Here is a 25,910-nt window from a genome sequence, read left to right on the forward strand (position 1 = left end):
AAGAGGCCTACTAACTTGTGTGCATAATAATGATCCCTATTATAGTTACCTACTACCTTATAGGTAAGTACTTAGTTACCTATTTAATCTATTCTGACTCCAAAGCAGTAGTTGTTCTCAATAAGACTGGTCACCGAGTTAATAAGATCCTCATCCTCCTTTATACCTTAGTGGCACTGAGATGACCCAAATAGAAAGGAGAACCTTTATTTTTATCCACTCACGGTCACAACGGCTAGAGAAGTGACAGGTTATTATTTTAAGATAATGCCGAAGTAGTCTGTGATGTGTAAGAAAAAATAATCTGTATTATCAATTAAAAAAAACTGTCATTTATTTTCTTTCCTACACACCCGTTGTTTGGTATTTGTTTTATTAAAATTTACTCAAGTATCTAACAAGGATGGGTAAAGACGAAGTTGCTGTGAAAAAACGCCGAAAACTAACTACGACGACAGTGGTAGAAACTCCGAAACCAGTAACGGTAGACGTTTATAAGGTTAGTTTTTTGCATATCTTTCAGCTAAATGGCTCACATCACAGCTAAAACAGTAACAAATACCGATTGTATACACATCAAAAACAAATAGCTTTATAGATTAATTAAACACACTATGTTTCACGATATGTTTTTATTCCAGCGTGTTGTTGATTTTGAGGAGTCCGAAGCTCAACTACGGCCGGCGGAAAAAGATGCTAACTTGTTCAAAAAGATATGTCAAGATGTACGGCAACTCTTTTCAGACATAGCTAAATTGAAAGAAATGGATTCTAGTGAGGTAAAGAACAAACATTATGTTATTGAAATACACAAACATGGAGAGTGGCTTACTAATTTATTTAAAAAACCTTTTATTTTAAGGTGAAAGAACAAATAAATACCAAGAGAGTGGAGGCATCATTGCTACTGGTAGCTTTGAAAAAACTGAACCGCTTGGAGAAAGTTCGCACCCGAGCTGGCCGAGATGCACTCCACAAGGAGAAGCAGCAGGTGGACTCCACACACCTGCTGCTGCAGAACTTGCTGTATGAAGCCGACCACTTGAACAAGGAGGTCACTAAGTGCCTGCAATTTAAATCCAAGGATGAGGAAATTGAACTAGTGCCAGTAGAAGACTTTTATAAGGAGGCACCAGCTGAAGTCTCTAGACCAGTATGTACATTTTATGTTATTTTATGAAAATATCTACAAATAGTTGCTATTTCATTATTTATTGTTGTACTTCTTCCTTTTACAGGAAGTCACAAACAAAGATGAACATCAACTGCAACTGGCCCGCCTTGAATGGGAGCTTCGTCAGCGTAAGGAGCAGGCTGGTGCTTGCAATGAGCTGGTGGCATCCAAGGAGCGCGTGGCGGCGGCCATTGCGGCGGCGCGCTCGCGACTCGACGCACTTGCCCCACATCTGAGGGATGTCTTGAAGTCCACTAAACCACTTCAAGAAGCACTGGCTATGAAGTTAGATGAGAAGCGAGATGAAGCTCGCGCAGCAGCTCTCCTGCCGTCGCCGCTGCTGCTGCTGTATGCTAATGCACATGCTTATGCTGATGCCTTGGGGGTGGAAACTATTTCAGTTGGTAAGATATTTGGTTTTACACCTGGTTTTTGACCTGCTGTATTCCTATTTATTTTTCTTTCCATAAAAAAATATAGTTCAATAAAACTTCAACTAAACCATGTATTTTACTATTTTAAGGTATATCAGGTGATGAAGATGAAGCTCGGCGTTTGGATCAACTGAACAATGTAGACAATGAACTGGAAGTATCAAATGATTCAGATTCTGATCAAGATAACAATGACGATGAGCAAAATGAGAAGAAAAAACGTCATCACAGAACTGCCAAAGTTTCTAAAGAGGAAAAAGCAGAAGCTAAAAAGAAAGAAGTGCTAAAGAAACATCCTCTGCAGGTCCTAGTAACTATTAAGGTTAAAGAAGGGACAGCTTTAAATCTGATATTCTCATATCTTTTACGACTCAAAATTGTAGGAGTGAAGTTTACAGTGAGCCTCCCAAAGCCTGTAAGTGGTGTGTCTGCAGCTGATGTGCTCAATGGGCACTGCATCCTCAGTGAGTTATATCCAGGAGATACTGGTAACGATTCCCCACACCCTGCCACAGAGTATGTACTGAAATCTGCTGGAATAAAAGAAAAATTCCCAAGCTTCATTAGCGAGGCGGGAAGGCCATACATTTGGGCGCAAAGGATGTGTGGTCTGGACTTCATGACGGCAGTAGTTGGCGAGAGTCACAAGACTATTCAGCCATGTCCAAGTCTCAGTGTTGCATCCGTAGAGAATTTCATTTTGACGCTCAAGAAAAGATTGAAATCTAGAGTGGAGCTCATGAAGGAGTTACAAGATCTGGAATCTGGGAAAATAGTCCCAGCTAAAGAAATGCCTGTAGTGAGACAGTCTGGCACCTTAGTGCAGTGGCAGACGGTGGGCTGGCCGGAATACAGCCAGGCACCATCGACGGCAATTGTTATTTCTGAGGGATTAGTAAGTGACTCACACATGTTGTACAGAGCTATAATAACGCGGCAGTCCGCCAAGCTCGTCGCGCTGGTCGCTCTCAGCAGTGACTACCCGAAGAAGGCTCCAATATTCTCACTAACTCTGCACTGGAACGGAACACACCATGCAGGTACTGACGACGATATCAGAGATATTGAAAGAGTAATTAATACAGATTTGGATGAGTCATTTGGTAAAAGTCGTATACTGTCTTCGCAAATGTGTAAATTGTTGACATGTGTGGACATCCTGCTGGAGACGACGGGGTCGGCGGAGTTCCCGCCGGACAAGGTGATGTTCACGCCGGTGCGCGGCCGCAACCGGATGAAGCCATACAAGTACCTGAAGCAGGGCTCCGGCATATTCGTGCAGCATTAAAAGCGCGGTTAGAAATTAGAAGTTTGTGTGTGATTTTGAAGTAAGACAAATAACGCCAAGTTATGATGTTAAAAATAAGAATTTATTAAAACAAAACAAATTAATTTTATAATACAACAGTCTTTATTCTTATGTCAGTAAAGCATTGAACATTATTTGTGAGGAAATACATAAATTATGATCACAATTTGGCAAAATAATAACTTGGTACTATAGATGAGAGAAATATAATTATTTGAAATTTCACCTAAGTAATTCAATGTCTTCAAGAATATAGTAAAACGTAATTCTTAACCTAAAAATGCCGTATTGTTATTGGTCAATAATGAGATCTCTATAGCATTATGTCTATTCCGAGATATTATTACTTCATAATTTCCATTTATAATACACTACGAGTAGTAATAATAAAATGTTAATTTACTAGTTATATGAGATGTTTTTGGAAACAATACTACGTTCTCTATACTATTTTTTTGTATCATTTTTTCATTTTAACACTACCACGTTAACGACTGAAAAAATATTTTTTTATATCTTTATACATGGATGTTTATAATATTTAATAAACATGACATTGCGACTTCAAACCAGAAAAATCTTAGTTGTACTAAATTTACAAATCTTACACATTTTACAACCATATCATCAAGGGATGCACACAATCTAAATAACTACTTATATCCATTATCTTCAAAGCAGATTCGTAATCATCACTAAGGTGTACTAGGAAACTCTAATATTCTACTGATTTACATGACTCATCACATCCGCCTCATAAAAAAATATAATTCACTATTGCAATCTCTGGTAATCTTCATTGCTAAAACGAAATAATAATTAATAATAGTAGTAGTTGTCATTCACACCTCGTATTCTTCTTTTTGTTTATTTTAATATTTTCTCACTGCAAGTCAGAACAAAATAAAATCACTTCTGTTGGCGCGGGGGGCGCGTTAATACTAGTCGGGCTGGGGGCGGCATTACGAGACGCCCGCCTCGAGCCGCACGTCCATCAGCTTGCGCGGGCCCTTCAGGCAGTTCAGCCGCCGCTGCACCGCGTCTCGGTCTGTAAACAACGAAGATAAGTTAAATCTAATTCTCTAACGTAACCTAAGAAACTAAGTCTGCGAAAGACATGGGAGCATCGTGTGAAATGTGCCAAGATGAATACGCTATTTGTATGTCGCTGTTCGTCTTTTGTCTCATTAACCCGCTCCAACTGCTCTTGTTCATCATTCACTGATGCATTCGTTCATGACTGTACGGTACACTAGGGTCGAGGGTGCGACTACACTTCCTCTGTGGCTTCATGACCTAGAGACGAATGGACGGAGTTAGGACATAAATGCTGATTACCTGTTGTCCGAAACAGTGAAACTATCTATGCTGTCGGATGGGCAGAAAAGCAGTCAGTCCCCCGCCTAGCTCTCCAGTCATGTCTTCCTTCCCCTTGGGTAATGAGAGTGATGGAACAGAGAGTGCTCCTGTGTAACTAAAATCTAATCCTGCGTAGATGCTTAATCTCAATAGCCGGATCTCCACCAGACGATCCAACGCGTTCCGATCGCCCGATCCAGGAAGTTTAGTATGTAAAATTCCATGGATCCCGCGATCGGATCGCGTTGGATCGTCTGGTGGGGATCCGGCTAATGGTCGCTGTGGTCCAAATTCGGCTAGGGAGGCATAATGACTACACTTACACTTGGAGAGCGTGGTGCGGTGGTGCGGGTGCAGCGGGTGGCGCTGCACCAGCGAGTGCAGCAGCACCTGCGCCGACATGTAGCGCCGCTCGCACTCCTTCATGTCGCCGAACAACTCCTCGAGAGCCGCCATCTGGCACTGGAATACAAGATACAAAATGTTACTCAAATGTTAGTCGTATAGCTACACTTATCAGAAAAAGGTTTTTTGATAGTAATCCGGCTCGAAGGACCAAATATAGCATCAGCATGGTGGTCCAATATCGAAAAGGAGGTGAAAGCCCAAAACCTGACTACACCGACCACCCGGGATAGAATATCCTGGCGCCGAAGTACGAGGAGGCCCGACCACAGCTGAACTGGGAAGAGGGCAGGAGAAAGAACAAGAACAAGAATAACTATGCCTGGTGTACATATAATTATGGACCCATACACCAAGACCCAAGTTCAGCTGGGGTCGGGCCTCCTCGTACTTACCTCGCCTACCCCTCCACCCGTAGCAAAAGAGCACACAATAATTTTAAATTAATCCTCTTGCAAAAGTAATAAAGTGCTCACCAGTTCGATGGCGTGTTCGTAGAGGATCTTGTCGCAGACGGCGGGCGCCACGCCGGCCTCGTGCAGGCGCCGCGACTCGTTCAGGATCCACTTGTACTTGCCGTTCATCAGCGACACCACTGCAAACAACAATATTGCGAATTCATTAGCTGCTTTTGCACGGGTTTTTAAAGTTATAAACACTATCATAGTATATTTTTTTGAATAGAAAGTGCGTAAAAGCGCATCTAGCGGTAAATATCTTGCAACAGAATAGCGTGAGTAAAAATTTAACATACTCCTGGCGTTGTTGGGTTCTAAATGTAACAATGATTACAATTTGTTCCAGGTGGAGATTGCTAAAGCCTCGGTGAGCCAAGGTGACGTGTGCTGTACCTAAATGGACCCATGCCAGCGACACCCTGGGCAATCAGCGAATGACGCTATTTTGACTATGCGAATCACTGGCTATACTTATGTTATCAGATAAGTACACAAATAGAAGTCGAAATGGTTAATCTTTTCACCACGATGAAAAACCCTAGCCGCGCTCTAGTGTTCATCACCAACATGGTAAGAAGCCTCGACTAGCTACATGTGTGCGTGTGTACTGACCGCTGCGCACTTGCGGCGTGGGCTGCAGCGCGCGGTCGCGGTAGCGCGCGGCGGCGAGGCGCAGCCCCGCGGCCAGCGCCTGCATGGCCTGCACCAGCAGCCCGAGGCGCACGCTGTCGTTGCTGCGCTCTGAAATGTATTAAAAGGAACGTCAGTTTAATGAGCTCTGATAAATGTATTTATACACTCTATTCGGACTATTTCGGACATCAACAATGTGTCTGTCTACCACTCGTGGCAGCGACACCACACCCACTCGGCATCTATTTATTTCAGTCATCAGTGGTCCATAATATAAATGGGTATTTAAGTGTCACAGTGCCTCTGGACCTCGGCATCCGCGCGGCTGAGAGAACTTTACACGAAAAAACAACAGGCAGCAGCCTCCCTGATTGTCCGATCAGCGTAACAGCTAACACTGCAATACTACATCTGCGCAATACTGACTTCCCATAAAAGTAATTATGTAGTACTGACCGTGCGAGTTGTCCATGAGCGCGGCGATGGGCGCGCCGCACGACACGGCCAGGTCGGACAGCAGCTCCGCCAGCATCAGCACGAAGTTCAGCTGCGAGAACACCTTGCTGTGCTCCTCCTGGAATATACACATTACATATTTAACGACAGGAAAAAAAATACAAGACAACGTGTACGGTCAGCTGCATAAGTACACTTTTGTGCCCTGTCAAACTACATAATTAACAAACCGCCAATGTTTGAATGAACCAATAAGTGATAGGGAGTTTGTGAGTTTAACAAAGTATCATAGCTACTTATGCAGCTGACTTTACGACAAACTATCAATGAGATTATTGATGAATAAAAGGGGGCTCAAGTGAGATCAGGCAGAGGCAATCAACAGATAATAGACATTCGTTTTGCTTACGGACATACTCCCTCTTATAAAAAATTACGCCAGAGAGGAATACCTAAACTGTGTAGGACCTGGCTACATATTTCCTACCATTTGTTACAAATTAGCATGTCATGAAAATCAAATCGACCCCCGTCAAATAATACACTTTGTTTCAGTAACGAATTCAGTACCAACACTAATGTATGTTGTAAGATTTACATAAAATTCAAATGTGTTTCGTTCAGCCAGCCTTGAACTCGCATCTGTAGGATATATGACATTGTCATTCCTGTGTGATGTGCGTGTCTGATCGCTCAAACACAGATGTCATGTTGCTACGAAGGTTTCTGTGGCAATATTGGAGCTACTGGCACGGTTTAATAGCCTTAATTAACAACTGCACTGACATTTACTTTGTATAATTAAGATGTATTGTTTTATATGTAGATATGGAAATTCTTTGAAAAATTTTGAAAAAGTTTCTACAAAACCCAAAGTACTGAAAAAATTCAAGAAGGACACTAGTGATAGCTGAAGCTCCTTATAGGATATGGGTTCACAAGATATATTTTTTTTATTTTAATGTTGTTAAAAGCCTGGTTTTGTTAGGATATGTAACATAATGTAATTCAAATTCAAATTCAAATGATTTATTGCATACTAAGTGTGTACATGGTGTTATATTCTTAATACTAGGCACTTACAACTTAGTAACCTTTTTCAGGTGTAGCAATTGAGGGCATGCAATTTATATAATTTGTATGTACACCTATGTACACCTTTCCTTTATAAGATGTGAAATAGATAATTATAAACAAAATGTCGTATATCAGATACCATCATACAATCATCTGTCGTACCACTGAAATCAAACATTCTACTCACAGCGAGTATAGTCTCCTCCTGCAGATTGGGTATGTAGACGGGCGGGTCGCTCATCTTCAGCCCCCGCAGCAGGGCGTCGGGCAGCGTGGCCGCGCGCTTCGGGGACGACTCGCCCGACGCGCGCAGCGCCAGCGACACTGGCGGGGACGAGCCTGCGCGTTAGTACATAATCATTGTAGACTATACGTATTGTAGTACAATAGAAGAGAAGATGAGATTATGTTTGGAATGAATGTGTTGGAAATGAGGCCCGATGGAAGGCGTAAGAGAGGAAGAGCAATAAAGACGTGGCTTGATTGCGTGAAAGAAAATATGAGAGAGTGTGGAGTGAATGAGGATATAACAGAGGATAGGGTAAAATGGCGTGACATGACGAACAAAGCCGACCCTAAATAAGGATAAGGCAAGGAAGAAGAAGAATAAGTACAATAGATTCATGTTAAAAGACTCGGGGGCATTATTAACGAAAGATAGATACAGGTAATATCGAAGAAGGATGAATACATTTTCATAGGTGGAATCGTAGTTACAAGATGTATAAACCCCATTTGAATTAAGTTGATTTTGTTAGGAAGATTACTTGAGTCAATAGTAGGTACATATAAAAAATGATATGGCCATAAATAAAATATCATGCTTTTTATGTTGGTATTATAAAAAGCTGTTTTGTTAGGGATGTATTCGTTTTGTTTTAATCAATGCTAATTCAGAAAGGGCAAAAAATCGAGTCACACCTCCCATTTGATTACCTAATAGGGAAATTAAATAAACTTCATAAATAATGGATGAATCATTTACATTCTTTGCACCTGAATAAAATCGGTACAAAGCGACTGTTTCTCCAATTTTTACTTCAACAAAGTAAATTAATATTAGCATAATACTTTGCATAAACCAATATAATGTTACAAAACGGAAAGTGACTGATGCCAATAAAGGTGAAGTTTTGTTTCATGAATACACCTGTACGATGTGCCCTTGTCATATGTACGTATGACAAGGGCATATCAAGGACTATTAAGTATAGTAAAAAGTACGTTTTCAAATTGACCTTCCTTCGCAAATGGAGCTTGGTATTAATTAGTATAACTCAATTTGTTAATTGATTCCTTCTCCATATGCGGATCTTTATAATTGTCATACTATTGCGCAATTAAATTCTCTAAGTAATGGAATATATTAAGTAGGTTTTTATATCATAGGTAATGATAAAATTCCACTATGTATATTATATTAAACTAGGCTTGCCCGGGAAATTCGCTTCACCATAAAAAGTTTTCACGTGGGAATTTCGGGATAAAAAGTCTGAAAGGATGTAAAAGTTATAGGTATTACATATTTACTCAAATTCCATTCATTAGTAAAGTCTTTGCTTCTAACTTCTTCTTATCGTGTAGATGAGAAACTAACAAAGTCCCTAAAGAATAGCTACATTCCCAGTATGCCCAATACTAGCTACCTACCTACAAACTTCCGACTTTATAACGTCTTTATGTAGATGTAGTACACACCTGATCGTCGTAGCGGGCTGGCGCTGGTGGGCGACACCTGCCACAGGCTGGGCGGCGGCGACGAGCCGGACGCGCTGCGGCGCCGCGTCGACGGCGGCGTGCCCATCGTCAGCGGCACCTGCACACAAACATGCTCGGCATCAGTTAGGTACGAGGTGGGATTAGGATGACAATCTAGGAAATTGGTAGCTATTCTGAAAGCACACAATCAAACAATATTGTAAAATTTATCACATAGCATAACAATTAACTGGGAAGATATTTGTAGTCAAGAGCTGTCTATACAAATATCTGCCCCGCCTGGGAATCGAACCCAGGACATGGATTTTACGGACATTATTTAAGTTACGTTATTTCACTTAAACTTATAATTGCATTGAAAAAGGCCTTAACCCTGAATAATTAATTTGGATATGTTCAACAGTATTGATGATGGCATTGGCATATTGCGAAACAGACAGTTGCTAAATTATTTTTTGCATAACAATAACATAATACATTTATGTATGTATATTACATTAATTATCGCACTTCACGGTTTGTGCTGCGATGAGAACGCGTTTTTTTAAATTACATGTCAGTATTTCCATGTACTCAATAGCTTATTACAAATATTTCCTCTCAGATAAATGATACTTTCTTGGAACCTAGAATCACATCATAAACGTATTAATCTGTTGCACAGTCATGTTTAATGATGCAATTCACTTATGCAACACTATGCCATTCTAGAATTAATAACTCACTTATTATGTTTTTTTTAACCTTTGACATTAATTATATCTGTAATCCTTAGAGGCGGATCTCTATTCATTTACCTCATATCATAGGTAGTTCACGTAACTTGGCCAATTTTTCTGTGCCATTATTCATACATACAAGATATATTTGAATTATCTGTCTTACCTGAAATTTTAGTATTACTACATCTGAACCAAGTTTTAATAGAGCATAGTTTTTCAAATAGATCCTATATTTTTTAAAATTTCCCTTGAAAAAAAAACCAATGATGAATAAAATGTATGGATTGACAGCTGTCACAGGACCCATGCTATATTTTTCAAAAGTATAGTATAGTAACGTTGATCGAACCAACATCGAGCAATGTGACTTACAGAGGGCGGAGACAAGGAGCCGAGGTTGGAGTGCCGCGAGTGGTTGGAGCGGCGCATGAGGATGGGCTGCGAGCGCGGCACACTCGCACTAGACGGTGCGGCGGCGGCGGCGCCCTGCGAATTACATATAATGTTAGTTACACGTGCGTACTTAGTAACCCTTTAAGCTTCCACTAGCAGAGCACATAGCCGTGGCGGAGCTGTTTTATGTATTGTTTTGGAGGAGCCAGCCCCACGCGGAGGTATGTTATATGGAAAGAAAATTTATCCGCAACGGGTTTCCACATGTTTGCTCAACGCAGCGGAGGCCCTTACGCTTTATAAGGTTTGTTACGCTACGCTATCCTGCTATCCATAGCTATAACTTTGGTATTGTAAAAAAAATTGATACATACTGACATTTTATGCCACTCATAGGCTAAAGTTATGGATATCAGCTGATAAGTACAAAAGTAGCAAGTGTTACAAAATGATTGTTTATTCATTAACAAATTTATTTATTTTTAGATATCTAATAAGGATTAATAGTGATAGCATTTTTATTAGTATTTGCAAAAAAACAAATGGTGAATGAAAGCGGAAAACAAAATGATACTATTGCAGGTATGGTCATAAATACTGAGAATTGTAATAAGTATGCAACACACATTTTGCTTGGACAATGCGCTAGTCTACAAATAAGCATGAGCAGAATTCTGAAGCAACCACCGCGATATGTGCTGAGCAGTGAAAAGCAGATTGCATACTTATTTACAATCCCGTTTAACCACCTGTTTTCATGATATCAATGTAAACCAAGAACAGAGTAGGTAGTGGTTTTTAAGTTGGACCAAAAAGTGTAGGCAAGGGGTGGGGGAAGCGACAGTTTTTGCTACCATCTAATACTCTCGTACATTATGAAGAAAACAACATTAGCTTTAACGCGATTCCCGCCCTCTATGTCCAAACTTTTTCGTCCCTGATATTCGATTTTGGAACGCACCCGTAGTTGCAGCTGATTGGTGGAGGGCTGCGCCGGGGGCGGCGCGGTGAGGGGCAGCGAGCGCGGGCGTGACGCCGCTTCTGAGCCAGAAGAGGACGCACAGCTGCCGCCCTCTCCCTCTGACGCTTCCACCAGCACGAAATCATCCTCGCCCCCCCAAGTCGTATCTGATGACTCTGCTGGACACACCAAAATAATACTTCATTTATTATTGTCTCGGCTGACAGGATTCTGTTAGCGGACGATGGTGATGAAGTACTTAATTATGTTGAGATGAAGTGCATACTGAAGGATGATTGAGAGAATGAATATCAGAAGAAGAGAAATCTCACATATTGGATGTCACTATGCGAATTGGCTACTATAATAATGGGTGTAACATTTTGTGAACGCTTAACAAACGACTGAACTATACTGAAATTAAGGAAGCATTAATTTGATCACTTAACTGATTTCCAGGTATTGTTCAACTACTCGGTGAACGAACTTTTCGACCTTTCCATGTTAAAAATGACAATGTTTTCATTTTGAAAGTTGAACGCTTCGCCGAGTAAACAAGGAGAGGTCGTGACTTTTGCAATTAAATTCGGGCTCATAATTTCATGCCTTGATTATCGACTTTCGAATGTCTGAGCTTCAAAACATCGTGATTCATGTATGTTTACGTTATGCAAATTGTTAAAAATGCTCTGTAATCATTTGTTTTTTTTTGTACAGTCGAGAAAGTTCTGTATTGTAAAGTTTATTGTTTTATATACGAGTCGTAAGTGGGTCGGCCAGTGACACATCGTAAGCTGAAGGCCTAGAGGTGTTGCAGACTAGAATTAAACAATAGTACTAGCAATGTACGCATCTACGCATATAAAGAATCGTGTGTTGCGTCCCACTGTCCTCATTATGGACTGCTACTATTGACCCGCGGTTCAGGGAGGATGTTTATTGAACAAGATAAATCTTTACAGCTTATTCGTTATGTCACAAATTGGTCTATCATTATGGAAGCACGTATAGAAGGAATGACTGGCAGAGAGTAGTCGATTTTTTCTTTCTTTATAAACATAATAATGCTGTTTGAAGGTCGAACTCAATGTGCGGAGCGTGCGGCCAAGCAACACAGTGCCAAGATTTCTAGATGTTCTGTTAGATTAGTACCATATTTAAGTTGCGGATGTATTTTTCGGATTATATGACTATTCTAGACTAGAAATTAGAAACCGTCACTACACAATATTCCAATAATATTATAAGATTTTTATTCTTGACTTTCAGCATAATATTTAAAAGCAATTTATCTGAAATAAGGTGATTTATTGCTGAATGCATGTATCTTTAAGTGGGTGGATTGTATTTTGTTGATTTATGAAGCTATTAGAGCAGACAAATGCACATTAGCGATTAGACGGTCGGTATTTATGACTTTGGTTACCTAAAGCTCTTAGCAACGGACCACTGTGGCCTGTTATTTTGCTTCAAAGTTTCTCACGAGACAAATAAATGACAAAACAGTTATCTAGGGTACGCTCTGGGGTTATCTTAATGCGTGTAGATGCAGGCCACACAATGCAATCGCCTGTATGCAGATAGTTTACGACGACCAATTGACATTTCGCTACTTTATTACATGTTTATTTGCTGGAGACGTTAAAATTAACATTGATATTGTTATCGTCCATGCAGTTCATGTTCCTATTTCGTCTCCTTTGTTCTCATTTGCTTATCTCAACTAGTCATTTCCCTTTCTTTCATTACGTAAATGGGCCATTATTTTATTTTAGGGACAATTATCGGTCCCCTACAAAGAAACATTTTTAAAAAATTAAATAATGAAATTCAGGAATATAGCTACCGTCTGTAGCAATTAAATAAGACACCGGTCACAGAAAATATAATGAATTTATGTAAAATACTTTATTTATTTACAAATTACGGTAACTCTGTTGTTGTTTTTGGTAACGCAATTGTTTTTCATACAAAAATTGTCTGTCCCTCGGAGCGAGTCATATGAAACAAGCACAACGTGTGTAAAAAATTATAATGGAAACAATTTTTTTGAATATTATAACGAATATGTCATTATTTAAACTTTACTTCACGGTAATATTCATGATTTTATATGAACATATTATGGGACAATTAATATTCCTGGCCGAGTCCCCAAGCCTAAGAAAAAATCCACCTACACTAGGTTACCCTAGGAAATTCAATCATAAATAAACTTTTTTTCACTTTCTTACACCTAAGATCATTTGAATGGCTGTGTATTTGTATCGGAGTGCAGGAAGGAGAGCGGGACGGATAAAATGAACAAGTCTTTCGGATGAGAGTCCTGGAGAGAAGCGCGTGTATTTATTGTGACGCCACTGAGTTACCGGCGACATACGGTGAGTTTTATAGATATTTATTATTTTATTTCATGCAATATATGTAATAATTAGTAACAATTATTAGGGCATTTTGATATCCCATGTATATGTATTCATTTAAGTACTAACTTCAAATAGGTTATTGTTTTACAACTGCGTTACCGCTACACTTCGTTACTTTTTCAGTAACGCAGTTGTAGCTATAGTAACTCAGGGGTTTTTCTTATAGTTTTCAGGTATCTGTTACTCAATTTATGGTACAAATATAACATTTGAGCATATTATATTGTTACAGTATAACATTTCAGACTCAATGGCGTAAACAGCGGCTGAAAAACAACGGCTTTATAGGCAAAAAAAATGAGAAATATTTCTTAGTATTAAGTTGTTATATTTTCAGCGATTTTAATGTTTGATATTAAACAAAGAGTTCTGTTAATTTTAGTTTGATAGTTTTTTTCACATTATGATTAGTTTTAATTGAAGAAAGTATAAAGATTGTGATTGAGATACCACTGTGTTACCAATTAACCACTGCGTTATCTATTTGTCCCTCGTTTCCTGAGAGTATTCACAAACATTTTAGCTACTCTATATTAGAAAGAATGTTAAACTAAATATAATAATTATAATTCACCTTATTTAGAGCTATTTCTAAAACTTTGAGCAAAAAATTATGATTATTTTGTCCTTTTTTCGAAAAGTATTGCATTAAAACTTATTGATTGGTAACGCAGTGGGAAACTTTATTATAGAATGAATAACAAAACTGAGAATATTTTGTAATTTAAACTGTTAGATTAATGTTTTTTTTCTTACTTTTTATCTGGTATATGTTTACGAACCAAAATATATGTTCCTAACAATAAAACATAATTTTGTATGAAAGTAACGCAGTAGTATTTTTTTCTCATCGTTCCTTGATTAAACGTCAATAACTTTAAGAAATAGCAAGAAAACATCGCTGCAAATGTATTTAATGAATAATATAAATGTTAATTAACATAAATAAATATTAAAAGGTTAATTAATAAGAAGTTTATTTTTGAAAAAAATATCTGTAAAAGTATGTCAAATTGTACCCAAAATAAAATAATGGCCCAAATAGTGTGCAAGATTATGGCTGTAGTCAGTTTAGCAGTGAAGCTTCCATTACCTGCGTGCGTCGAGTGTCACAAACAAACCCCTCTCTACCAGCCTTTCCAAAACTACTGATATCTGTCAGTGTACTTAATTTACAGACTTTATTAAGCATTTACTATTATATTAAGGGGGATGAAAACTCTAAATAATTTCATATTGATTAAGTATTTTATCGTTGAAACCACAGAGCAACTGTTTTCATCCCCATTAATTCAGTAGTTACTTCCGTTATTGTACTTCTAAACGTAAGCAGGGCGCTGACGGCCGTAAGCCTACATATTCAAGTGATAGGTTCAGTTGCATAATATTATATGTCATTACTCATAGAATTGTGTCGGGTCCACAAACCCGCACTTGGCCAGCGTGGTGGACTAGGCCTAAAACCCTTCCTTCATTGGAAGGAGACCCGTGCCCCAGCAGTGGGGACGTAATGGGTCGTGATGATGATGATGACTCATAGAATTTCAATAGTTAAGTCCAAGTCATCTTTTAAAAATGTTAGTAACTTAAGCAACTGAACCGATCGGTCATAAAGACGTGTCAAACGGGACATGTTATAAGGGTCTGTTACACTCATATATAGTTGTCCACTCACCGGAGGACGTCGGCGGTGGTTTCCTGCTAACTGTAGCGGTGGGCTGCGGGGCGGGCGCGGGCGCGGGGCGCGGGATGTCGCGCGGCGTTGCCCGGGACGCCGCTGTAACACAAACACCAATGTTTGACTACAGGGGGAAGGTTGGACCCAATGTTGGGACGGAATACACGCATTTGAGTCTTGTGCTGCTTTAGGTAGGCACTTGTGTTAAGTTGATCAATGGTTTTCTCAATCATAAATTCATAGAAGTAAAGGTAATCAGAAGACAAAGCAGAATAAGACTCTTTACATGCTGCTGTACCCAAATATACATTGATTTGAGTGATTTGACATACACAAATAGATACACAGGTGACAAAGTTATGAAAATTTCAATGATGATAATGATAATGGTTAGTAACCTTAAACCAGAAACTTTTGAACGGGCGCTACCTTTCTCTTTAAAGCACAAGCTTAGTAAGCCATGCTGATAAACTAAAGACAGTGCTCATAAGTAGCTAGACATTTCATTAAACCCCATGCAATTCCGGGCTCAAGAACCGTTTATCACGGACACCAAGTATTTCCGACCAAATGAGAGTGATCTAGTAGACATACCCCTTTATCCATAGTTATAGGACGTTTTAGCTATTGAACTGTTTTGCCCCTCTCTGTCAAAGAACAATTTGTTCTGAGTTAGAGCGGCAAAAGGGTTCAATAGCTAAAAGGTCCTATAACTTTTATATGAATAAGGGGGATAGAGTGATGGTGGTGAATATACAGAGCGGTGTATACCCGGGCGCGCGCAGGCCTCGTCCACCCAGCGGTTCGAGTCGAGCCGGGCGTCGGGCGCGCGCTCCAATATGTCGAGAAGCTCCGAGTCCAAACCTAGACAATATTAAACTTCACTGTCACATGTGCCGCTTGTTCAAAAATCCCTTGGCTCAGTATTAGTACATACAATGATGGATGAAAGGTCCCCGTCCATTTTGTGAAGCTAATTTGTATACAAATAGTCCCTTTTATTTTAATATATTCAAAAGCGATAATTAAATGTAAATACGCAATTTATGAAATGTTAAAGCGTAAAAACAATAGACATGTGCTATGGGCACGACCCTGCTGTGTTCGAGTCTGTTCGTCATTGTCACGATCCTATTCCGATACAAATAAGGTTGTTTTTAGTCTGTATCATTTATAAGTAGCGCGTGCACTTGCTCCAGCCAGTGATTAGTCACTCGGCGCATTACTGTTTCATATATTCAACTTGTAAACGGCACAAGATTACAGACACAATGTTAGGTCGCTTTTGCATATTCTTTAGACCACTTAAGAGCGTATTGTTGTTGAATTCTTACAACAGTTTACTGCTTTCACAAAATTACTGTGGCACTGAGCGACGTCTTCATGTAATTATCAAGAAAATATGTGCAGTATCAGAGCGAGAATAATACCAAACTAAACGCATAATGCAGTGACGTGAGTCAAATCTTGTGCGTAGAGAAAACTTGCTATTCGACACACATCACGTTTACTAGGCATTACTATAAATATTGATAATGAAAGAGCTACGTCATCGCAACGAATGATTACTGGATTAGTGTGTGCCTAGTTGTAGCTAGAAGCGTCATAGATAAGCGATTGGTGGATAGATGCGCGAGGTGGGCTGTGATTGGTCGGTCGGGTACTCACTGTTGATGGAGGTAGTTCGCGGCCTCTGCAGGAAGGGGTGGTTGAAGAACACCTCGAAGGGCATGCGCTCGCGCGGATTCCGCCGGAGCAGACCAATCAGCAGGTTGCACAGCTCCGGACTCGTGCCAGACGGCATTCTGTTGATGCAAACATTCATTTGTTACCATCTTACAACTTTTGAACATTATGTGAACTACATAAACTAAATTTCCAAACCGTCTCTTATCTAGTGATATGCATGAACGCATAATGATATGCTTACATGCTGCGAGAGTACGAGTATATCCGCACTAATGATCTTCTATTACATTGTATAGCTAGACATAGACATAGGTTGCCATCCGGATTATTTCGAGAGCGCAAACGCTACGCGGCAACAGTCATTATTTGGCTATTACCATGTGTTATACATACGTACCTACTGACTTACATACTTACTAAATTAAGAATGAGACATTCATTTGCTTCAAATGAAATATCAGACGATCGAAAAAAAAGTAATATTAAACCAAATGATGTGATGCGTCCAGCTGTGCAATCGATATCATTGCGTCGACTCGGGAGAAGTAATTGGATCCCATATCACGTAGCGTTCATCATATTGCTGATGTTTTGTGTTGTAACTTAAACAGAAATGGAAGTCGCAGTCGTATTATCCAGCTGACATTAATATGACACTGGAAGCTACTGGGTGAATTCTGAGTAAGATAAAATATCTGGATGGAGTATGCATGAGCAAAGAGTGCCCAATAAAAGAGTTATATAGCAGAGTAATAAAAGTAACAAAAGCAATATAGTTCGGTCATCTTTCCTTAGGCCTTGAACGCGCTCCGTGGCATTGACTGCGTTATAGCTTGATGATAACAAAAAACTGCGTGAAAAAGCCGTACATAAAGGCACGCCTGCCCAAATTGAATTGTAGGCGGCGATGTTTATAAATACATTATTACATTTAGATTATGGTTACAACAAAACATTCATTTTAAATATCTTCGTATAAGATTATTCAATAACCAGTCATCAAAACATTAACTTTGTAGTCGCAAATGTGTTCATGTACCATCATGTCTTATTGATGTAAAAATATAATAATATGTAGTAGCTACGTTTGATCTGGAATGTTATTAGAGTTAGAGACTCTACAGGTACAGATTTATAGCGGTTTTAACAGTTTACGGCAGTTGTCACATAATTGTATCTATGATCGTAAACTACGACTTTTATCTATGATCGTTATTAAACTACGACAATGATCTCACTGATAAATGACATACCTACCTACTTATTTCTCGTAATAAGTGACTTTTTCGGTATGATTCAACTACATACTGAAGATAAAATTAGGTGTATAGTGTAAAAGTCTGCTTATTCTTAGCTTTTCGGTAAAAAAATATTAGACAGATAGACTAGTATTACGTATGCGTAATGGATCGCGCACATTAGTGACGGATCGAATCGCAAAAGTGACTATTATGTATTCATGTATTGTATACGAAAATTGAATTTATAACTTACGGCGAACCTTCACGAATGTGCACTACCCCTAATCATAGTAATTACTCACTTGGGCTGCAGGTCTATGCTGTTCTCGTAGAAGGCCTTGAGCTCGTGCGGCGTGGTGGCCTGGAACGGCGCCTTGCCCGTGAGGCACTGGTACACGATGGTGCCCAGGCTCCAGAGGTCCGCCTTGGCGTCGTACTTTAGCGACATTATCACTTCTGGCGCCTGAGGGTGGAGAGTTTAGTTAGTGGATTGGTTTATGATGAAAAGTAATATGTATACGGGTATAAGCATGGGGTTAATAGCTGAAATCACTTTTCGTTGGTGTTTATGTTTATAGGGACTAATAAGTATAGTAGGGGCGTCCCGCGTTGCTCTCATTCTCATAAATAAGGCAATTATAAATTATTATTTATAGAATTGTAAAAGTTTCTTAAAGCGATCGTATGCAACATTCAAATAGGCATAAACAGAAGTCATGCGATCCCATAAACGTGTCTCTCCACGGTACATAATTTTCCATATCGCTTCAGTAGCTCTCGATTGTATCAGCTGCATTCGCTCGTACGTTTTTGCGTTTGCACATAAAATAGTAACTGGTTGTGTTTTATATTAATAGTAAAGGTAATTACCATGTACATAGGGGAGCCGCAGAGCGTGACGGCCATGTTGCCCTCCTCGAGGAACCGCGCGAACCCGAAGTCAGCTGTGCGGAAGAAATTAAATCAATTATTCCAAAATTCATACAGGTCTTCCTTACACATTCGTTCAGCGAGCTCGCTAATGACTGAAAAAATAACTATGTTTAATGTATAAGCTAGCTGCTAGCTTCATTGATAATAAACCTTGGCGTGGATTTTCGAGTTATAATGTGCAGAGTAATAATAACAGTTCGTGACGTGGACGCTAGATGCACAAATTGCATGTCGAAGCGATGTGTGCTCAATTGCTGCTAATGACATCACTTCCCACACACGCCCACACCTATGTCTATAATGGTAACTCAGTTTACAAATTGAGCAGAGATGTTGACGATTGAGCTCGCTGACACAACGATCCATTACGGTTTTCATTTTCACACGTGGCTTAAAACCGGTCGAGATAACCTACCTACATCGAAAATCACGGTGCGTTCCAGTGAACTGTCTGAGTGCAGCCAAAAGATTAAAAACCTTGCATTTAAACTGGTTATTTGGGCTTCACACTCCGCCAAGGATCTGCAGGCTACGGCGCATTTACTTAATTCATTTACCGTCATTTTTGTAAAGCTGACCTCAGTTTATCTTCATTCAATCCAAACATTCAATGTAATGGTGTCTTAAAATATGAATACAAAATTAAGGTTGTGTGAATTCTTAATTTGATCAAGATTGTAAAAGATAAATGTGAATTAAACCCATATTCTTACATTATTCTTACCCTTAGAATTACTCTTACAAATTGGTACATGATCTCCATATTTTTTTTTATTATCACACTTAACACGTTGCACTCTTGATTGAGTTCAGCACTCCAAATAATTTGATTGTTGATACACGCCTCTGGCTGTAAACCCACTAACATTCAGCCGCTTCTTTCATCCAACAGACCCCCGCAACCAACAACCCCTTTACTCCCACCTCCTGCTACTCACCTATCTTGAGTGTGATTTCTGCCGGGTGCGGCGTGCGCGGCGGCGCCACGTTGTGTGTGAGCAGGATGTTCTGCGGCTTCAGGTCTCGGTGCACGATGCCCTTCGCGTGGATGGCGCGCATGGCCTCCGCCAGCTGCCGCAGGAACAGGCGGATGGTGCCCTCGCTGAGCAGCCGGTTCGCCTGCAGGTAGTCCGCTAGGTCGCCGCCGTTGCAGTACTGAGGGGAGAAGGGCTCTGTTAGTCATAGAGCAGGTTGGTTTGCAGATGAGGGACAGGGGTAGAGTGCAGTGGCACTCCATGGGATAGGCGTAACTTATGAGCAGCGTCACATATCAATTCAATGTCGGTTCTATAGTAACTTTGTACAACTGATGATATTCTAACACCAAGCAGAAGAAAAGTCTATGCACTGTTGTAAATCCCTAAATTTTATACCATCATCAACATTGAGTGTCATGTGCTTTAAAATGAATCACCTTTTAACGAAGAATAGAGTTATTGTTCATGAAAATTATTCATAATTCATATTGGTGACGTAGGCCTCTTATATCATATCTGTAGTTTTGGGTGAGTTTGAGTTCGTAATAATAAAAAATAGCTTATATTATTCCTTATCACTTAAATTGATAACTCCTGTATGAGTTTTGCATGCAATCATCGACTTTATTTTGTTCTTTCCTATTTATTTTGATGCGTCAAACTAAGATAACAACTGTATGCAGTGGTATTTTTTGTAAAGAGGAAATTAAAAACAAAACGCTTATTGAAAATGTTATAGATAGCTTATTGCGGCTCTCAAATTAATCATCGTACGGTTATTTTCAGTCCTATAAATTTCCAAATAACAATTTGCACGAGTTCAAAATTATGTGGAGAGCGTAAATCCAAGAGTCAGTTTAAAGGCTTTTGAAAATAGACTACAACATTCGCATCGCGCATTTACAACCACTGTTGCCAACAGACGCATACCACGTACTGGCGGCCGGAAACTTTATAAACTAGCTTCTTCTTCAAAGAAAGAATTGTAAAAAAATAATGCTTGGCATGTCATTGTGGAAAAGGTGTATCCAATATTTTCTGTTTCGCATATGACACTATCGGATTTGATTGCTGATAAGAGTTCGGCCGGCCCGTTGGCAATCTTATCAGCGAGTGATAACGTGTTATAAGTGTTAGTGAGCAATGCGCCCTGAGCCCCGCTGGTACTTGTGCCACGACAGGTAACACTTCTGCAGCCAATTGGCACGCCCCGCAGTGTATTTGAGTTACGAAGTGATCATGAAACTGAAACATCTGCTACCGACGCTGCTGCTCCTCGTTGCGTAAGTATTCATCTATTTATTTAAGCCATTACACACATTCTTACCTACAGGTAAATCTTCATGTTGTAATGAAAGTCAAAGTTGTAAAAACCGATTGTCCGATTTTGCGACTGAACTAATACTTTAATATTTTATCTATACCTAGTGTATTTTACGTAATATTTTAATGCGTGGTATCTATAAAAGAATTTAAAAGTATGTGCATAATTAACAACGTGTAGGTTAGGTACAATTAAGTTATTGTTTGTAAAAAGTAGGAGAAAAGCAGTTCACATGTATGGAGCAAGAGGCGCGCTCGAGTCGGAGCAAGAGGCGCGCTCGAGTCTGCCGCTTGATCCGGGTCAAGAGCATACGATGACACATTTTCAGGCACGGATATAAACAAACTGTGGCACATGTCTACAACATTAGATATCATGAGTTAAATTGCTAATTAGTCAAGTAGATTGAGTTTCATTAAAGAAATAAACTTCTCACTCTCATTTATCAGCATTTTTATCGCAAAAACATATTTTGCTTCAAGTCCTTGTGATAAAAATGCGTGTTCCGATAACGTCACGTGCAGTTTGGCTAATGAGTGTGTAACGACGGTTCCAGATGCTCGGCGGCGGCGGCGCAGAGCGACGACGATCTGGGCATCCCCGACGAGCAGGACAACCAGTTCCCCCCCGACGCACCGGCAGCGGCCGACGACATCGAGGGCAGCGGCGCCGGGGTCCTAGACACCCCCATCGACGATGCCACGCAAGCTCCCCTACCTGCACTAGAGGACATCGAACCACCCGCAACAACAGTCGCGCCCGCAGACCAAACCATCTGCCCGGACACCTGCACGTGCAGCCTTGAGGGAGAGGACTTCACAGTCGACTGCTCGTACAAGGGACTCACTGAACTACCGACTAACATAGACGCCAGAACCACGACACTCAATGTACAAAACAACGAGATCACAGAAATTCCCAAGTCTATAGCCGACTTGAAAAACTTGAAAGTGTTGAATGCTAATTCAAACTCTATTACCTCATTAGCTCCAGGGGTAAGTTGACAAAATCATATCGCAGATTGTATTTTCATCCACACACTAACTACCAGATATTTACATCTTATTTTGTTTTTTTACAGTCTGTAAGTGAATTACCTGAGTTGAAGATTTTGAATCTAGCAAACAATCGCCTGTTGGAGTACCCGCAAGAGTTAAAGAATGGATTTTCCTTGACCAAATTGGAAGAGATCGATCTGAGCGGAAACGATATAAGAGAAGTAAGTAAATAACTTCAATATTCTTCTACTTAACATTGGTACATCTATATTATTCTTCGAGGAGAAGGAATCATGATTATGTGCTTTCTGTTACAGACTTTGCTGGTAGAGAACTTTTCTAACTTCAAGGCAGTGAAGAAAATAGCTTTGCCGTCAACGGGAACAGACGTATCAGAATTATTGTGTCAAGCTTACAAGGACACCCTACAGGCAGTTTGCTTCGGGGCTTGCGAGACCAACCCTGGAGAGTGTCCTGATGCCCCAGAGAATGTCGGCGAAGAATATTTGTCTGCCAGCTTACCCGGCAGCATTGCTTTAAGTAACGTGGTCCTAGATAGCATAGGCAATGTTGATGGCCCAACAGTTACTGAGATAAGCGTAGCAGCGGAAACGACCACAACTGGTCCGGAGCAGACCACTCCAGGCGATGATGAATTCTCTCTTAGAACTGCCGTTAAAAAGAGCGACCTAGTTGACGCCGGAATCGAGCTGTCGAGAGCTTTTGTGGAGAACCCACCGGAAGCAATAGATGGCAATGAAGTCGACGTTAAAGTCGGTGCTACCACGACCGAGGCAAAAGGCGGAGTAGACAAAAGTGTTATAGGCATGGTAGTAGCCGGTATGATAGTTGTGGTCGCGGGTATCACCATAAAGAAGAACTGGGGTTCATTGAGGAAGCGGTTCAGCGCGGCGCCGCGGCCGGCTGCCGGCGCCGCCGCCAACGGGACCTCGCCCGAGGAGGTGCCTCTACAGGACAAGGACAAGTCACCAGTTTAGAGTAAAATTATATCTAAATATTAAGAATTGGCCTCACCGTATCCGTTTTCACTAGATTGTTTCGATCTGAATCATGTAGAAAAGTATTTATTGCTGAAATTTTGCAGTATGTTGATTTATGATGTTATTTATTAAGTGTTGATAAGGTTTCTCTTGTGCTTGTCAAGTTGTAAATAAGTTGATGTATACGTACTTACATTATAGCATAATTTTGTACTAATATACATATATTGAACAATGTACATAATGTTGTGTACGCAATAAAACTATTTAATAATTACTCTATTTATTATTTCGAAAGTTCTGGATTTGAGTAATTGGAATTAGTAATTAATAAATGGATGAGTCAGATCATGTTACACAACTAACAACTTTAATCTGATAGAATTAAAATAACCTACTTCAGAGGCTTCCCAATAAGATGTGGTCCAAAATTTATAGAATTAGCACCTGCGACTACGTATTAGAATTCAAAGAACACGTGTATAGTGTTTGCCAACAACTTCTGTTTACGATACAAGCGCAGTTTTCAGTTGCGTAGTCCATTCATGGAAACGTTAAAAAACAAACAATTTAGCATTGTCGACGTAAACTTGTTTATTCCAGTTCGATATTTATAGCTATCATGCTTTCTACTTTTGTTGATCAGTTTATCAGTGGATTAAGTACGGACATTGTTTTTTTAATGCTTTCGATTTATTTTAGAATAACTGTCTCCTAATGACCTGTGGCAACAATGGCACAATACAATTGAGATGAAAGTGGTGACAGTGGGCTGGGAGCAGGTCGCGGCCCTCTGAAGCGGATGCGCGCCGCCGGCTGACCCACTCCGCCGGGCCGTTACCCCGCATCTACCAACGGAACCTTCCTGGAATAGGCTCCCTATACAACAAAATTACCCACAACCACAGAATAATAACTAGTACCAGGTACAGAAGTGTATCTTCGCAATGGCTTGCAAAGAAATATGACTCCATCCCATAAGCAATAAGATCTAATTTAGATCGCGTTCCAGCCGCACACGTTTTTATTTACTTACCTACCAATTATTTTTTTAGGGAATATGCGCCTTATTTCGCTGGACTACGGTGCATAATAAGTTATACGTGGTTATACGCATTGAAAAAGAAGCCACCTTAGGGTTGCCTCAGCACCACAGACAAAAACGTTTACTAAGCAACGGACTGACTTTGTAAAAAGAATGTCATGTTTTAAAACAAAATTAATTTGAATTTGGAATACAAAGCTATTCCAAACTTTTTTTCTATTGGAAATAACCAGTAAAAACAATAACAATTTCATAGTTAAGATAATTTGACGTACATAAAATATGTATGAATCTAAGTACCTAAAACATTTAATTTTGTAAAAACATGTTTTTTTTTTCGTTATAATTTATATTATGATACAGAACGTGTTAGTTTCGTTAAGCACTAATCCCACTCAGTGCACATTTTATAATCGATTCATTAATACATTTTGAAGGTAGTTGTGTCTGTAAATTTAATACTTTAACGAAAACAAAATTGGAATAGACTTTGTTCAACATGGAGAAAAAAAGGGTTTGTAGTTCGGATTAATTTCATTTCAAATAAGGAACGTAGAAGAAATCAATAAAATACTTAGATTAGTTTTACCTGTCAGCATCTTTTGGTAATCTAAAAAAAAAAATTGGATCATGATCCGTATTAAAGCAATTAAATACGGCACAGTATTTTTTTGCTGCTTTTTTTCTTTTTATGTCCATTTTTCTATTCATAAATTTTAATAAATACCTAAATACGACATTTCAAACTAGTACGAAATAGGAACAAATAGCGCGCGCGTGTATCGTCTTCCGCTTGCGGAAGCCGACTAGATTCGCCCACTCGAAGCGGCAGGCGCCAGGCTGGCGCCTGCGCCGCCCATGCGCGGAGTGACACAGGCCTGCCACAACACTCGCGACACGATCAGTAAGAACCTGATAATAAAAGCAAAGTGGTGCGATTCGAGGGTCGTTGACTCGCGCGGCAGGTCTACGCTCTGGCAGACACAAACAGAGTCGCAATACGCGGCCGCTGCGTACATGTGTATGCGATACACGCTTGCCCCTTGATCAACGACACGTGTGATGCGAGATGTGTGCGACTCAAGTGCACTGCCCCCGATATCACCATTTATTATCCAGATTTACTTCACGAAAATCAACGACCTCAGTCGTGGAAACGAGGGGAAATGGGCCATTCCAGAAATAAAGTACTTACTACAAGTTGTTGGGTATCATTTTATATCTCGCGAGTAAATAACTGATAACAATGTGAATAATGAAGATTTGAGGTTAATTCATTAGGTAAAGGGAAGTATCGTCAACACCTTGACGCCTCGCTTGACTGATTAATGTTACGGTAAAGTCTCCGCTAAAACAAGTCCATTGTAATTGCTTTACTTTGGAAGCAAGATAAATAACGGCATCGCTAACGACTCGTTTATTAATTCACACAATGGGTAAACTGTGTCAACTCTTTGTCAGAAGTGCCGTGGAGTTTGACCCAATTTCTTTCATGACG

The 25,910-nt window shown here is 39.9% G+C and overlaps 3 protein-coding genes across 6 annotated transcripts in view; 2 read left to right on the top strand and 1 right to left on the bottom strand.

The window, feature by feature from the left end:
• Positions 1 to 321: 321 nt before the first annotated feature.
• Positions 322 to 3,367, top strand: LOC105387494 (THO complex subunit 5 homolog). Its single transcript, XM_011558228.3, has 5 exons — positions 322 to 499; positions 642 to 779; positions 863 to 1,153; positions 1,239 to 1,578; positions 1,698 to 3,367. The coding sequence occupies exons 1-5, from the start codon at positions 404 to 406 to the stop codon at positions 2,894 to 2,896; spliced, it is 2,064 nt and encodes a 687-aa protein (XP_011556530.1). The 5' UTR covers positions 322 to 403; the 3' UTR covers positions 2,897 to 3,367.
• LOC105387493 (serine/threonine-protein kinase unc-51) overlaps positions 2,957 to 25,910 on the bottom strand; it is a 37,296-nt gene continuing 14,342 nt past the window's right edge. For 2 of the 4 annotated variants that reach the window (XM_048622680.1, XM_048622683.1), the window contains 15 exons: positions 20,006 to 20,222; positions 19,005 to 19,078; positions 18,437 to 18,597; positions 16,873 to 17,009; positions 15,976 to 16,068; positions 15,202 to 15,303; positions 11,101 to 11,279; positions 10,119 to 10,232; positions 9,004 to 9,121; positions 7,493 to 7,644; positions 6,229 to 6,346; positions 5,752 to 5,880; positions 5,158 to 5,276; positions 4,600 to 4,738; positions 2,957 to 3,965 (listed from right to left, as the gene is read on the bottom strand). In XM_048622680.1, the coding sequence (XP_048478637.1) occupies positions 3,880 to 3,965; positions 4,600 to 4,738; positions 5,158 to 5,276; positions 5,752 to 5,880; positions 6,229 to 6,346; positions 7,493 to 7,644; positions 9,004 to 9,121; positions 10,119 to 10,232; positions 11,101 to 11,279; positions 15,202 to 15,303; positions 15,976 to 16,068; positions 16,873 to 17,009; positions 18,437 to 18,597; positions 19,005 to 19,078; positions 20,006 to 20,222 (1,938 nt within the window). In that variant the 3' untranslated portion in view covers positions 2,957 to 3,879. The remainder of the gene's footprint in view (positions 3,966 to 4,599; positions 4,739 to 5,157; positions 5,277 to 5,751; positions 5,881 to 6,228; positions 6,347 to 7,492; positions 7,645 to 9,003; positions 9,122 to 10,118; positions 10,233 to 11,100; positions 11,280 to 15,201; positions 15,304 to 15,975; positions 16,069 to 16,872; positions 17,010 to 18,436; positions 18,598 to 19,004; positions 19,079 to 20,005; positions 20,223 to 25,910) is intronic. The other 2 variants (XM_048622681.1, XM_048622682.1) reach the window with 2 other exon arrangements.
• On the top strand, positions 21,117 to 23,644 carry LOC119693061. The gene is made up of 4 exons (XM_038115347.2): positions 21,117 to 21,327; positions 21,925 to 22,363; positions 22,450 to 22,587; positions 22,684 to 23,644. The coding sequence occupies exons 1-4, from the start codon at positions 21,284 to 21,286 to the stop codon at positions 23,362 to 23,364; spliced, it is 1,302 nt and encodes a 433-aa protein (XP_037971275.2). The 5' UTR covers positions 21,117 to 21,283; the 3' UTR covers positions 23,365 to 23,644.

This window comes from Plutella xylostella, chromosome 8 (genome assembly GCF_932276165.1).
Source record: "Plutella xylostella chromosome 8, ilPluXylo3.1, whole genome shotgun sequence".
Taxonomy (NCBI): domain Eukaryota; kingdom Metazoa; phylum Arthropoda; class Insecta; order Lepidoptera; family Plutellidae; genus Plutella; species Plutella xylostella.

Bases quoted from the DNA above. Each gene is read 5' to 3' on its own strand.
- LOC105387494 (XM_011558228.3), top strand. From the start codon at position 404: ATGGGTAAAGACGAAGTTGCTGTGAAAAAACGCCGAAAACTAACTACG. The intron at 1,154-1,238 runs GTATGTACATTT...TTCCTTTTACAG, and splicing joins CAGCTGAAGTCTCTAGACCA to GAAGTCACAAACAAAGATGA. The intron at 1,579-1,697 runs GTAAGATATTTG...TACTATTTTAAG, and splicing joins GGTGGAAACTATTTCAGTTG to GTATATCAGGTGATGAAGAT.
- LOC119693061 (XM_038115347.2), top strand. From the start codon at position 21,284: ATGAAACTGAAACATCTGCTACCGACGCTGCTGCTCCTCGTTGC. The intron at 22,364-22,449 runs GTAAGTTGACAA...GTTTTTTTACAG, and splicing joins TTACCTCATTAGCTCCAGGG to TCTGTAAGTGAATTACCTGA. The intron at 22,588-22,683 runs GTAAGTAAATAA...TTTCTGTTACAG, and splicing joins GCGGAAACGATATAAGAGAA to ACTTTGCTGGTAGAGAACTT.